This window comes from Ceratocystis lukuohia (genome assembly GCF_044167205.1).
Source record: "Ceratocystis lukuohia strain C4212 chromosome Unknown Supercontig4_pilon, whole genome shotgun sequence".
Lineage (NCBI taxonomy): Eukaryota > Fungi > Ascomycota > Sordariomycetes > Microascales > Ceratocystidaceae > Ceratocystis > Ceratocystis lukuohia.
In genome coordinates this window covers 892,843-906,496 of record NW_027263523.1, presented here as the reverse complement: position 1 = coordinate 906,496, position 13,654 = coordinate 892,843, and the positions used below count along the sequence as shown (strand labels likewise).

General features: G+C 50.5%; 5 protein-coding genes across 5 annotated transcripts; 2 read left to right on the top strand and 3 right to left on the bottom strand.

Annotated features, from left to right (window-relative positions):
* Nucleotides 1-357: 357 nt before the first annotated feature.
* On the top strand, nt 358-1,414 carry HOO65_040248 (uncharacterized protein; the record flags this gene model as incomplete). The annotated part of the gene is made up of 2 exons (XM_071002928.1): nt 358-769; nt 846-1,414. 2 exons carry the CDS (start codon nt 358-360, stop codon nt 1,412-1,414), a joined length of 981 nt encoding a protein of 326 aa, XP_070859091.1.
* A 70-nt stretch (nt 1,415-1,484) lies between these two features.
* HOO65_040247 (putative octanoyltransferase) lies at nt 1,485-2,216 on the bottom strand (the record flags this gene model as incomplete). Its single annotated transcript, XM_071000614.1, has 1 exon — nt 1,485-2,216. The coding sequence occupies one exon, from the start codon at nt 2,214-2,216 to the stop codon at nt 1,485-1,487; it is 732 nt and encodes a 243-aa protein (XP_070859090.1).
* A 1,614-nt stretch (nt 2,217-3,830) lies between these two features.
* On the bottom strand, nt 3,831-6,707 carry HOO65_040246 (Transcriptional activator somA; the record flags this gene model as incomplete). Its single annotated transcript, XM_071002571.1, has 4 exons — nt 3,831-3,995; nt 4,079-5,744; nt 5,816-5,973; nt 6,072-6,707. 4 exons carry the CDS (start codon nt 6,705-6,707, stop codon nt 3,831-3,833), a joined length of 2,625 nt encoding a protein of 874 aa, XP_070859089.1.
* Nucleotides 6,708-10,135: 3,428 nt separating this feature from the next.
* HOO65_040245 (Trafficking protein particle complex subunit 3) lies at nt 10,136-11,066 on the bottom strand (the record flags this gene model as incomplete). The annotated part of the gene is made up of 3 exons (XM_071002975.1): nt 10,136-10,447; nt 10,555-10,777; nt 11,029-11,066. 3 exons carry the CDS (start codon nt 11,064-11,066, stop codon nt 10,136-10,138), a joined length of 573 nt encoding a protein of 190 aa, XP_070859088.1.
* Nucleotides 11,067-11,601: 535 nt separating this feature from the next.
* HOO65_040244 (wd repeat domain-containing protein) lies at nt 11,602-13,043 on the top strand (the record flags this gene model as incomplete). Its single annotated transcript, XM_071002814.1, has 4 exons — nt 11,602-11,742; nt 11,841-11,967; nt 12,080-12,839; nt 12,893-13,043. The coding sequence occupies 4 exons, from the start codon at nt 11,602-11,604 to the stop codon at nt 13,041-13,043; spliced, it is 1,179 nt and encodes a 392-aa protein (XP_070859087.1).
* Nucleotides 13,044-13,654: the final 611 nt, after the last annotated feature.

Sequence of the window (13,654 nt, the reverse complement as noted above, 5' to 3'; positions counted from 1 at the left end):
GTAAAAAAAAAGAAGTACAATACCAAAACGGACCCAAGTGTCCCCGGTAAAAATGAAAGCCGGGTCTTGCCGTGGATCGAACACGGGACCTCTCGCAAGCAATGCTATAGGGTGAACCCTAAGCGAGAATCATACCACTAGACCACAAGACCTACGGAGCCGGAGCTCCTTATTCGCCGAAATTGGGGCCTCTTACAACTCACTATAAGCCCAGGTTTTTGCGGTTACCGCTTTTTAACGGCCAGTTTCGCCATCTGTTTCTCTTGATGTCCCTGTGTACAAGACTCCTAAAATCTCAATCTTTCCCTCTCATCAAATCTCATAAGCCTACACCGCACTTCAAGTTCTCGTATCACAATGCCGCATATGACAGATTCACCTCAACGTGAGGCTTACGATCGTGACACAGCCATGACCGATATTCATCCACCCCCACTTGGCGCCGGCCCTTCATCCCCACATCCAAGCCAGACTCCTGCCGATGAAATCCATCACCACAACACCCCGCTTCCCACTGAATTCCCGGTCCTCCAGGGCCTGCCGGCTCAACGGCACCAGCCCCTTCGCGAGGGCTTCCAGCAGGCCAGCTTCGCACGGCGTTTCGTTGACGCATGTCTAGTAAACATCCAACAGCGCAATCTACGTCGACTCATAGACTTGCTAGGTACCACGACGCCACAGACAAACCCTCAGATAGCATACACTAGCTTTGCCCAAGTGTGCGAAGATGTCGACCAGATTGTCAATTTCTTGTGGTACACAGGCTCGCGTAAGTGATCCCTACAACGTCCTCCCCTGCTTAATTTTAGTAGATGATTATTCAGACCACTAACATACATGGCTAGCCTTTCTTCAAATCCCCTACATGTTCGAACTAATTGTGGAATTCGTCGAGCTTGCCTATGCTATGGATCCTGCGCCGATCCCCACGCTTATTGTTCTGCGCAAATTCGACCATATCTTCGCTAGCCTAGCTAGGCAAAAAGATGTTGTCACAGACGAAGCCGTGGTCGGTGTAGACAGTTACTCAATGACGCAAACAGATATAGTACGGCTACAGGCAATTGTTTCCGATGTCCGTGCCAGAATGTGGGAGAAGCTCGACAAAACGGCTGCCGCTGAAAAGGCCCTGAAAGACGGAGACGAAACCGGGGGCCGAGATAGCGATGACTACGACGACTGCGAGGATGATGATGATAATGACGACGACGACCTAGAGTGTTCGTTTGGAGACAGATTCACAGAAGCAGCGGACGAGCCGCTGCCAGGCGCTACGGATGAGCAAGCCTCAACTAGTGTCGATGGCTCGGACTGGCGGCCACCTAGGACCACAACAGAGCTTGGAGTAGCCGTGGCGCAGGTCTTTGAGCAAACTCTTATTGTGGTGAACGAGAAGCTGGGTGATAGCATCTGAAGATTCCATAGCTATAATATCAAGCCCAAGCCCAGTGCATAATGTCTACATGTTTCCATCCTACGCTCCCTTAAACTTCCACCTCTTCCACTATCTCCAAGTCCAGTCTCTTTGCAAACTCCTCTGCCCATTTCCGCGGAAATGTCTCAAAAACAGCACGGTTCCATCTCTCGCCCATCTCCATCTGGACGCTCGTGACCGCCCTGTCCCGAATCCCACACGGGACGAAGCGCGCCCACGGGTTTCTCTCGGCAGAGCCTGTAACGGGAACGTCCATATTGACTGCCACCCCCAATCCCGAAATATGTCTACGTAAATGCACGCCCATAGCAGCAATCTTGCGCAAGCGGCTGTCGCGTGCATTAGCACCTATCCATACGCCAGGCTCGTGCTCGTCCAACTCCGTTGCAATCCCACACACATTGCGCAGCACGTCCTGTGTTGTATTCTCAAGCAAACGAGCGTATCCACGCACGCTAAAGTGCCGGTGCCGCGGCGAGTGCAGGTCGATGGTCGGCCAGAGCACGATTTGTCCCGGCCCATGGTATGTCATGAGCCCGCCGCGTGTGCTGGGCAAGATCTGTGGTTTCAGGGCATTAAAAGTCGGGTGTGCAGGCCCAGAACACTGCAAATCAGCAAGAATGGCGGTCCGCTCGCCCCCGGAGATATCAGCCTCACGCATGCGCCGGCCGAGAGTGAAGACAGGGCTGGGTGTAAAGGCAAAGACGATCGGCTGCGGTGGGGGGCCGGAATCGGGGTTTTTCTTCCACGCAAGAAATGCACTACGTGCCGATTCCTGCATAGTGCTAAGTTCCGTGTAGGACGGCAGCGAAGGCCCCCCCTGGCCCTGGATGCTGAGAAGGAGTTTACTGCTTAAGCCATCTCGTGTAGATGTCGATGAATAATTCTTCCGAATAGAGGTCTGTAGCAAGAATATGGAAGGACCCTGTCTAAAGGCCTGGCTTAGACGCCCTGGGTCGTGCAAATACGCAGGAACGAAGACCCTCATGGAATGCAGATGAGGGTACAGAAACGGGAAAGTTGCAAACCTTGGCTCAAGAAAGCTGACGGGCAGGGAGGATGGCTGATTTGGAGAATCATGATGCCGCTTATGGCTAAACATCGGCTAATACTATCTATATATACCGAGCTGAGAAACTACAACCTAAGCATCATTTCTTCTACGTCAAGACGAGCATAAATTAACATAGGAAATATGCAAACAAAAGTACAAATTTGACATGGATAGCATAGCCTTCACCGAAATGAGCAAGGCACCAACAAGAGGGAAAACAAGAACAGCACACCGCGCTCTTTTCTCTCCGCCATTCCAGGCCCAATGTGTCAACAACACAAGACATCCATAATTATAACCAAAGAGCGTCAAAACCAACCCCAGACACGAGTCGAACAAACGAAGATCTGCGAATGCAAATAGGGGGGGAAAAGGAGAATAAAAGTATCAAAATACAGCAAATAAAGAGCACAAACGCGAGAATATCAGAGAACAATGATGAAAAGACGCAAGCAGAGAGCACAGCAAGAGCAAATACATAGTAATGAAAAAAAACAGAAGCAAAAGCAGCCAGCAAACCCCTCTCCAGCCAAGAAAAAAAGGGACACAAGAAACAGAATAAGAGGAAAGGAAAATAAAGACGGTTAGACGGGCACATGTACGAGAGAGGAAAAGAAAAGAGAGAGAGAGCAAATGTAGAGAGCAATAAAGCAGACAGAAAAGCACATGACAACAGGAAAAGGTTGCTTCTCTCTCTATTCCCTCCCTTCACTCAAGCCTCAAGAACAATAGGACAAAGGAAAAATCTGGAAGACAAAACGTGAGGCAAGGCCATACTTGTGAGCGGGGACCAAACCTATCAAAAAAGGAGAACAAAAAAGAAAAAAGAGCAAAACCAAGAGTATTTCCGCAATATCACATTTCTTGCCTGTACACTTTTCTCCCTCCTAGCTCTTCTTCCAGCGTTGGCGGGCTCTTTTTCATGTGTATTCGTCGCTCTCGTCATGCCATAACAGAAATGAAAATGCACACAGTCCATGTCTCTTCCTGACATCCCAAGCCACACAAGCAAGGAGAAGAGCGAGTAAGAGAAAGACAAGAAATGGACAAAAAAAGAAGCAGATACCCACCAACCTAGCCAGCGGCTCGAGTCCTATCCTAGCACGTTACAGAACAACAGTAACATCCAGGGCAGTAAGACTCACCCCCCAAACACCAATACAGAAAGAAAAATGCGCAAGGAAGCGTGAGACGATATGGGACGGAGAGAAATGTGGGGGGGGGGGGCAAAGAGCAATTCCACCTCTCCGACTCCATGCCCATCCGTTCACCATATTACGTTGTGCTTTCCTCAGATCTTCACAGAAATGTGACGCGGCTGGCAAATCATTGTATCGACCCCTAGTCAGCACCAATTTCGCCACCTTCAATCTGAGTGAAGCCGACACCGAAATCAAAGGCTTCGTTGTTGTCTCCGTCTGTTTGGATGAAGGCGTCAAAGTCAAAGTTCTCTAACACATTATCGCCGTTGAGAGGATCGGCAAGCTCAAAAGAGGGAAAGTTGACCTATTCAAAAACGCGTTAGACAAAACATACTTCTCTTTTTACCCTACACCATGTGGCCAAACACAGAGAGGCACTAGACTTACCATGTTGTTGTTGGTGTCAACACTAAAGCTAGGGTCAGCATGAGCCTGGGTAACAGCCCCAGGTCCGGCCCCAGCTCCAGCCCCAGCGCCCACACCTGCCCCTGATCCGGCTCCTGTGGGAGGTGCAACTCCGCTAGGAACGGAAGGGGCTTGCGAGTTGGGAATTGGAGGCTGAATACCTCCACTGGGCTGGGATGCAACATTAGGCTTGAAGCCAGGAGGATTAGCCGGTGTGATGGGCGTCGCCGGTGTAGGGGCATCCACTTCAGCGCTCTCTGGTACAGGGGTAGCGCCAGCGGCCGTGCCAGCTTTCTTCTGAGCCGCAGCCTTAGTCTTGGTGGTCTTTGTCTCCTTCTTCTTAGGAGCCGCCTTGACTGGTTGCTGGGGCGTTGGGGGTGCTGGTGTTCCTTGTTGGGGTGATGATGTGTTGGTGCGAGAGTTGACAGTGTTAGGTGCAGAGGGTGGCGGCATGACAGCCCGCTGCTGGGGCGTTCCCTGGACGGGCGGACCTTGTCCCTGGCTAAGCTGAGGTCCCCCCTGCTGCTGGTTTTGTTGTTGGCCAGGCTGCATCATTTGGTTACCGTTCATGCCGTTTTGCTGCCATTGGCCCTGGTTGTTTTGGCCGCCTGCTTGCTGTTGTTGTTGTTGCTGCTGTTGCTGCTGCTGGTGTTGTTGTTGTTGTCTAGCGGCCATAAGTTGCTGTTGTGTCATTTGCCCGTTGGGATACTGAGGATGAGAGCTTGGTGGGCGCATCCCTCCATTCATTTGGTTTCCGGGAACCATGAAGTTGTGGCTCATGGCACCGTTCATCTGCTCGCCACCTATAAAGTTCATAGGGTTGGGGGAACCCTGATTCTGACCATCTACGGTAGCGGGAGACGGGATGCTGGCGTTGTTCATCGGACCAGCCGTACGCTTAATATCCCCAGGGTTAGGCGAAGCGCCGGTTTTGTTTTGGGGGGATGCCTCAGGATAAGGCTGGCCATTAGGCCCAGGTCCGGGAGGGTTTTGGCCATCACCACGAGGCCCACCCATGCTATCCTGCTCTTGTCTAGCAATCAACAGTCGCTTCTTATTTTGCTGCTCTAGCATCATAAGCTGCATCTGGTAGTCCTGAAGAGCATGGTTGCTCTGCCCGCCGGCACCATTAGGACCGCCGGCCTGGTTAGGACGCATAGGACCCTGGCTCATTTCACCACCAGGATACATGTTTCCCATAGGCCCTCCCTCAGGACCCTGGGGCATCATCGGCGAGCCCTGCCCTTGGGGGCCACCGGGCATCTGCTTGCCTGGCATCTGTTGGCCGTGATGTTGCTGTAAAGTGGCAGCATAAGTGGCAATCGTCTTGGGCTGGGTACTGTTGCCGAACTGCTGCTGCATCTGGGGAGTCATAGAACTTGGATTCATGCCACCTGCCATGAGAATCTGTTGGTTGGCCTGGCCATTAGGGCCACCAGGGCCCTGGGGGCCCGGCATCATACCAGTGGGGCGAGCATTCATCATCATGTTAGACTGGCTAGGGTTAAAGCCACCATCAACGCGGACTTTCTTTGACGGTGATGGAACATTTTCAGAAGCTCCCGGCGAAGGAGGACGATCACGATTAGCGTCCATGCCGCCCTCACGAGGCATACCATGCTTTTGTTGCTGAAGCATCATCTGGCCACTATTTTTTTCTGTCAGTTAATATCAATACATTTATTTATAAAAATAGAATAAAAACACGATGTAACTTACTTGTTAGCAATAGCCGCACGGGCGAGGGGAGCCCCAGATTTCATCATTATGCCATTGCCAGACATGCGCATGAGGTTTGAGTACATTTGAGGGGTACTTCCATCGCGAACCTGACGGAGCAGATCATGTTGAGAGACTTGTCTCATGCGAGGCTGTGCCTGTTAAGCGTAGGTTATGGGTCAGTCAATGTGCACGTGTGGGCGTGCGTGTGTAGCTCGACAATATTGTGTCAAGACGAGAAAACACAAAGACTCACCTGTGTATGGTTGACGTATTGGGAAACGTAAGGATTGACATTCTTAGTAGAGCCTTTTGAAGCACCGTAGATGTCCCAGAACACAGCGAACCATTCAAGCAGGAAAGATGTCTCAGAAGACATGGGCAATCTGGGATCCGGAAGATCGCCCTGGGCCTTGACGTCTTCTTTGCTGTCGCCCTCAGCGTTTTCGTCATTGTTGTTGCGGTTCTCGTCATTGACAGTCTGGACGTGGTATTCACTGTTCTTGACCAGCGGCAGAGCACAGTCGTGCATTCCAAAGCGAATGAAGTAGTCATAAATATAGGTATTCAAAATCATGCGGTGCTGGGGATCGGTCACGAGAGGTCGTGCACCGATGTGTTGTTGTTGCTGCTGCTGTTGCTGCTGCTGCTGCATCATGGGTTGTTGGCCCGGTTGTTGCTGCTGCTGTGGCTGTTGCTGCTGAGGCTGCTGTTGTTGCGGAGGCCCTTGGGGGGGCTGCTGCATCTGCGGTTGGCCAGGTTGGGGCTGGTGGCCTGGCTGTGGTTGTTGGCCCATGACCATGGCTCCTTGGTTCATCATAGGTACAGTGGCACCAACAGGGCCTCCGGCCATAGGATTCATGCCGCCAATATTCACGTTGGCGGAATTCATCGTCGCGTGAGGGAAGGCAGGTGGGGAGATGTCGATGGCAAAGTGGTTCGATTGAGAGGGGGGAACACGGTCAGATGATTTTGGGGATACAAAGACAAAAGCAAGAGCGCGTTACTTGTATGCACTCGTGTGTCGAAAGACAGATGGACAAGAAAGAGGGAAAATGAAATAGAAGAAAAAAAGGAAGGAAGGAGGAAGGGCTGATGATTTGCGCTGAAGTCGGGCAGATCTAATAGCAATAAGCAGTAGGTAGGAGAGAATAGGGCACACACAGCGAATTTGCGGTGATTCCAGGGGGTAGGCTTTTGTAGCGTCGACACCAAACTCTCTCAATCGCAGAGAGAAAGTAATACGGCGAAAATTCAAACTAGGACAACTGAGAAATCCTAGATAGACGCGACGATTCGCAGAAAAACAAGGTATGAGGACGTGTTTTTTTTGTTCTTGGTGCTGACCGATTAGCCAACACTGGCAGCGAGTTAATTGAAATGACGACGCGCTTTAATAAAAGGTGTGGCCACAAGATGGGCACAAGCCTGTCGGCGAATACTCTTGAAATAGTTTCGCGAAGGCGTGGTATGTAATCATGCACCAAGCCAGCCAGGCAGATACCTGCAGCGTGTTGTATCAATGGCGACCTGGCACAGGAGAGCTATGCGATAATAGAGACTCAGGTCGGGAGCGGAGGGGGCGGAGACGATCGGGTTCATTCAACAGAAAGCCAGGCAGCGCGAATCGGGAATGAGGGACGGATTTCTGTCTATTGTATGAGAAGAGAAGAAGGAAAAACGAAAGGATAAATTAAGGGGGACAGGGAGAAAGGGAGAGAAAGAAAAGCGGAAGAGAAAAGAATGCGTGATAAAATAGAAGGGAGTTAAGAAAGGCAGAACACACCAAGAAGCGACGAAGAAGAAAAAAAATGCGAAGAGGAAATTCGGGGCGGGATTTTTGAGGGCGGCGAAGAATGAGAAAGAAGAAGAAAAGAGATGGATGGAGATAGAGGTAGAGATGGCTTGGGTCCAAACTCTTGAAAAGAGGGATGGATTGGATTAGTGCTTAGCAGGACAGCTCAGGCGTAGAGCAAGGGTTTTGCTCCAGGCGCAGGCCTTCTCTGCTGGACAACCACTTCCAGGCGAACTGGCGCAGTAAAGCGGGTTGTGCTGATGACAAAAGCCACGAAGAATCAAAGCAATAAATTGGAGGGGTGAAAGGGATGCTATATCGGCGATCGTGAGTGGATTTAGTAATGACGGATGATCAACAAGCAGCTGCAGTTCAAAGGTATAAAAAAAAAGGAAATAAAAAAAAAAAAAGGTTCGTGAGGTGTTGGCTGGGCGTTGCTGGCTTGTGGCTGGCTGGCCTGTAAACTTGCTGCGTGTTGGTTCTGGGGAGAAAGAAGAATCGGGAACGGGAACTGGGAATAGAAGTTTAGGGAAACGCTTTGGTATAGTAGGAAGAAAGAAGAAGGGAGAAGGAAGGGAGGACAAGCCCAATGCAGCACTCAGCACAGTAATTCCTGGAGTTGGTAGACGGAGTAAGAAGAAGCACTGTGAGAGAGGGGGCTGCCAAAGTGGCTGCGGATTGGCTGTGAGCTATCTGTATAATGTCTGCAAGCTACCTGTTTACAGCCTGTAGCCTGCCGTAGCGTGCTGTTATGCACCCTATTTGGCCATTGTGTGCTGTGGCGCTTGCGATAGGGCCTGTGTGTCTTCTGTGGCGCTCTTACACTGCCAAAAAAAAGAATGTGTGTGCCTGAGGCATCAAGGACCCAACCATACTGTAACGCGACACATCCCGCACTGTAGACGCGACAGCAGAACAGTGCGTGTAATCTTAAAGGAACAGACACCATCCATGTCGCTCTACATCTGCTGTGGGCTTCTCCTCCTTTGACTTGGTATTGCAGTTCTCATCTTCAGCCTCAACGTGATGGAAGCAAGCAGCCTGAGTCCTGAGTATAGCATCGCGGATACGCTAAGTGGTCAATCTACCAGTTGCTCTTCCCCCTCCCTAGCCAAACAGATGGTGGGGGGGGCGCCCACTATTACATGAAAGGAGCCTGTACATCTATATGCTGTATATACATTGTCTCGATCGGTGCTTTCTCTGCCGACGGCCTGTATATCCTATTCTATTTGCGAGAGAAAAAGAAGGGGAAGCCCCATTCAATCCTTGCGAAATCACCCGGTGGCTTTGTTTGTAGACAAAATCAAACGCGCCCTACAACTTTGGGACACTCGTACCGTGACCTGCACTGGCGCTTCTTGCTTTCTGGCTTAGAGTACACTTGCCTGTACTCGTACTTGTACTTGTACTTCTACCTGTAATCGGCCTTCTCCTTACAGACCAAATTGCAGTGTATCCCTTTCTTTCTCCCCCTCCTCTTCCTCCCAACAGCCTGTCACAATCCTGCACCAAACTCCACTCCCCGGACGAAGCAGCCAACCAAGCCCTTCCCACATGCACTGTATTCATCCGTCTGTTTTTCTGCCCTATCTCGACAAGTACCGAGCATCCTTGCCGTCTACTGGCCCAAGGGAGCAGCCCACGCACAAAACGCCTAAAGGGCAATAGATAAAGGGGACCCGTTGGCCTGCTTGGTTACCAAGAGATTGATAGCGAGAAAAAGGAAAAAAGGCAGAAAAAAAAGGCAAAAAAAAAAATCAAAAGGGGGGCCACGGCATAACAACCACTTTTGAAGATCATGATGTCGTAGGTGTGCCGTCAATACCAGACAGCCCGTGTTCGTGCTCAGGTCAACAAAGTTCAGGTCGTTATAGTGCTTGTGTTCTGTAGCCAAAGTGTCCATTTCGCTAACAACCGCTAAAAGCGAGGAGTGGGCCTGGCTTCTCGTCTGTTACTTTGGGGATGGGGTTGTGGGGCATTGGAAATGCTTCACATCTGGTTTTAGGTTGGGCTTTGGCTTTAAAAATAAAGAGCTAGTCTTCCCCCCTCAAAACATCATTTAATATTCAATCATCACTTATTGAAATCCCTCCCTTCGTGAATTAGAACCACGACCATCCATTCCAGCATCAGTTCTATTCTGCCCAGGGTTGGATTTATGGAGAAGACCTAACCACAGGCCTGTCAAGAATAAAGACTACAGGATTAATTGACTCTCATTGTGTTACCAATGAACTTAACCCTATTGATGCTTCCTTCAATCAACCCCAACGACAAGAGGGCAAGGAACAAAGGTGGACATGGGACTGGATAGATGATGAACAAATTCAGATGACTAGAAGCATAACAAAAAGAGAACCGTTGCTAGAGATCGATAAAGCAGGTACATGTGCCCCTAAAATATGAGAGATAAGCGGCCATATCGGACGGATCCTGGGATTTGGGAGATACGACAGGCAAATGAAGAACAAATACATCACGGCTTGTGCCTCTATTCCTAGATTGCCATTTCCCAGACTCGTCTAATCATCCTCTGGTGGCAGCTCATCATCGATGTAGCGGACAAGGGTTATGCGCATTTCGGTGGTGTCGCTGCCGCGCAGGACGTCACTGATAAAGTGCGCCTCGACCTGCATCTGAACCATTTCTAAAGCCCCGCGCAAGACGCCGCACAGGATATTTGAGTACCACAGCTCGCTCTGCGCGCGGCCGTCGTCAGGCAGCTCGACAAAGTCAGCAAGCGGGTTTTCCTCAAAGATAAGCGAGAACTGCTTGTTATCGCTGGTCCAGTTCGTTACAAGGGGTGTGATATTGAGGAATATTTTGAAGCCGACCTGTGAAGGGGAGCAGGTGGTTGACAAAAGAAAGTGATTAGCGGTGGCTCTTAATCATGGACCGGGGAGAAAGCAGATGGGTCGACATCTTTGCTTCGCATACGCACCCTTGAAATAGCATCGGCCGTTTCTCTAAAGTTCGCACAGCGCTTCATTGTGTTGGACTTGGCGAGATAGTCTTCGATGATGCGCAGTCCGATGTTATAGCCCATCTTGTCGAGCTGCTTGTTGACCTCGGGGTATTTCGACTCGTAGTCCTTGCATAACTGAGCGACAACTGTCCCATATGTTAGGGTGACAAGCTCGGCGTTAACTTTGTCGATGCGCGTCCTATTCGGAGGGGGGTGAATGTTGCATTAGTATCGGAGCTGCTTGACAACAGCCGGCGCTTTGGACGTGCGCAGCACCAGAATAGCGTTCAGCAGGCGGTGGTCGCGAGAAGGCGGCTAGGGACGAAAGAAAAAGAGCTGGGGACTAGAGTTGTAGTACTGACTTCCAAATTCTAGCGGCACCTCATAAGTTAGCGGGCTGCAGTTATCATGAAATTTACAACGGAGAATAGAGGGATGGGAGAAACCAACTCCTCGCCAAGGCGCGCCGCCTTGTTGCTGCTGGCCATTGCGCTCTGTACTATAGGGAAGAGATGTCGGATATCGGGGTGTTGAGCCGAAGCCAGCAAAAGAGGTCGTATGGAAAACTGTTTGGGAGCGCTATGTTGATTGCGGGACGTTATTACTCGGCTTTGGTTTTGGAGCATTCTAGTTTACAAGCGTAGGACAAACCCAAGCTTCATTGCCTGGTAGCTAATAGTGGATGCCCCTCGTTGCGGAAAAACACCGGCAGAAATATGTATATAGCAAATGCGGTCCAGCTTAGCCCTCACTCAACCTTGTTTTCTCGGCCCCATAAAAAGACTTCAAGCAGGAAGCGAGGCAAGCCAGCCAGCTACGCGATCGAGCAAAGAGAAAAAGTTCAGCCTTGTACAAACTTGGGGTGCACTCGAATAAGGCTTCTCTTTGGCCTGTCATTTTCTTCTCCAGTTTCTTTTTTTTCCGGTTTTTCTTTCTTTTGCACTTTTCGCGTCCAGGCATATCTGAAGCCTCTAGGCCCTCAGCACTCCTCTCAAAAAACAGACACCCGACAGTCCTCACAAAATGGCCTCCGAAAAGCGCCCCGCCTCTGACGATCCGGCTAGTTTCCAGCTCGTCAAGCGGCCCAATCTGGGTGACGCCTCAACGACTGGCGCAATAGCACGCTTCAATGCCTCTGTTGGAGGTGGTGCCATGATTCAAACGGTATGAGAGGGTGCGCTTGATTGAGACTGATGAGGGATGAGAGCTGCTAAAGTACTAACAAGGCTTCAATTTTTTTTTATTTTTGCTTCATTTTCTAGACACCGCGCACAAGTGGACTACAGGCTCCGGTGATGCAGCTTTCAGGCCATACGGGCGAGATATTCGCGGCATCGTTTGATCCCAATGGAAACTATATTGCGTCCGCTGGCATGGACAGAAATATTTGTATGAGAACCTCGAGCCCCAGCCAAAATTGAATTGAGGCTGTTGTCACAAGAGCATTGACGGGGCAACTTCCGACTGATACTATTGCTGACGTCTTATCATTCTGTAATAGTGTTATGGCGCACGTATGGCGACTGCGAAAACTACGGAATCCTCAACGGCCACAAGGGCGCCATCCTCGATCTTTGCTGGTCCCGTGATTCACGCGCACTCTTTTCGGCATCTGCCGACATGTTTATTGCTAGCTGGGATCTCGAGAGCGGGTCGCGGATACGGCGCTATGTGGGCCACGAAGAAGTGATCAATGCGATGGACATCAGCAAACGTGGAGATGAAGTGCTAGTTAGCGGCAGCGATGATGGCACAATTGGCATCTGGGACCCACGTGTGAAGAGTGCAGTCGACTATATTGGGACGGACTTTCCCGTGACGGCTGTGGCCATTTCCGAGGCCGGCAACGAGATCTACTCGGGCGGTATCGACAACGATATTCGCGTGTGGGATGTGCGCAAGAAGGCGCCGCTCTACTCGCTCCTTGGCCACACAGATACTATTACTTCACTACGTATTTCGCCCGATTCGCAGACAATGCTGTCCAATTCGATGGACTCAACCGCGCGCACGTGGGATATCCGGCCGTTTGCGCCTACGGAACGCCATATCCGCACGTTTGATGGCGCATCGGCCGGCATAGAAAAGAACCTTATTCGCGCGGGCTGGGACTCGGACGGCAAGCGCATTGCAGCGGGCTCTGGCGACGGCTCGGTCTTGGTGTGGTCAACAGATACGGGCAAGATGCTGTATAAGCTTCCTGGCCATAAGGGAACCGTCAACGTTGCCGAGTTTTCTCCTGGGAAAGAACCGATTCGTAGGTTTGCCCTATATAACACGTGAGAACACTAGCAGTTGCTAACATTTCCTATAGTACTCTCCGCGTCTACAGACCGCACAATGCTCCTGGGCGAGCTGCGATGATGATGATACCGCGATACTTGGCTAGCACTTGCGCCAAGGTATACACATCGATTGCCTTGTGTGGGCTTGCTGGCTGGGCTGGGGGAGACAAGCAGCACTAGTGTAACGGTAGAAGAGCCCAAAATAGTGCATCTTAATTGCAGGGCTCGGCATTTCCCAGATTGCATGCTCCCTGGATGCTTGGCCTGGAGATAGACAAGAAGGAGGATAAGAGAAGGGATGAAAGCATATACACACAACTACTTGCTTGCTTGTTCTCAACAAGAGCAAGTTCAGGGTCTGTGCGAATGCATCGACAACATATACCGGCGTTTAGGGCGTTGCTGCTTTTCTTTTCTTTTTTTTTTTTTCCCTGCTACGTTACACTTTTTTTGGCGGGATTTTGAGATACAAGATACATGGCAAGTTGTGTTCTGTCTGTGAAATTGCGCAGTAGTCATATAAATGAGTGTTGTACACTTTGCGCGCATTGTAATTAATGTACAGCGCAATGTGCATAAATACATGAGGGCAAAGCTAGCTCCACTTTAGGCAGCCCTCTAGCCAATAGCAGCATAGTGTAGCTTTACGCATAAGAGATGTGCTGGCTCAGTGGAGATAGAGGGCGAAATGGACAAACGAAGAACAGAACGCATAGATGAAACCCAAGCCAGCGAAAACACAAGCAACGGCAAAACAGGTTACCGGCCTTCGGTTCGTTCTATTTTATGCC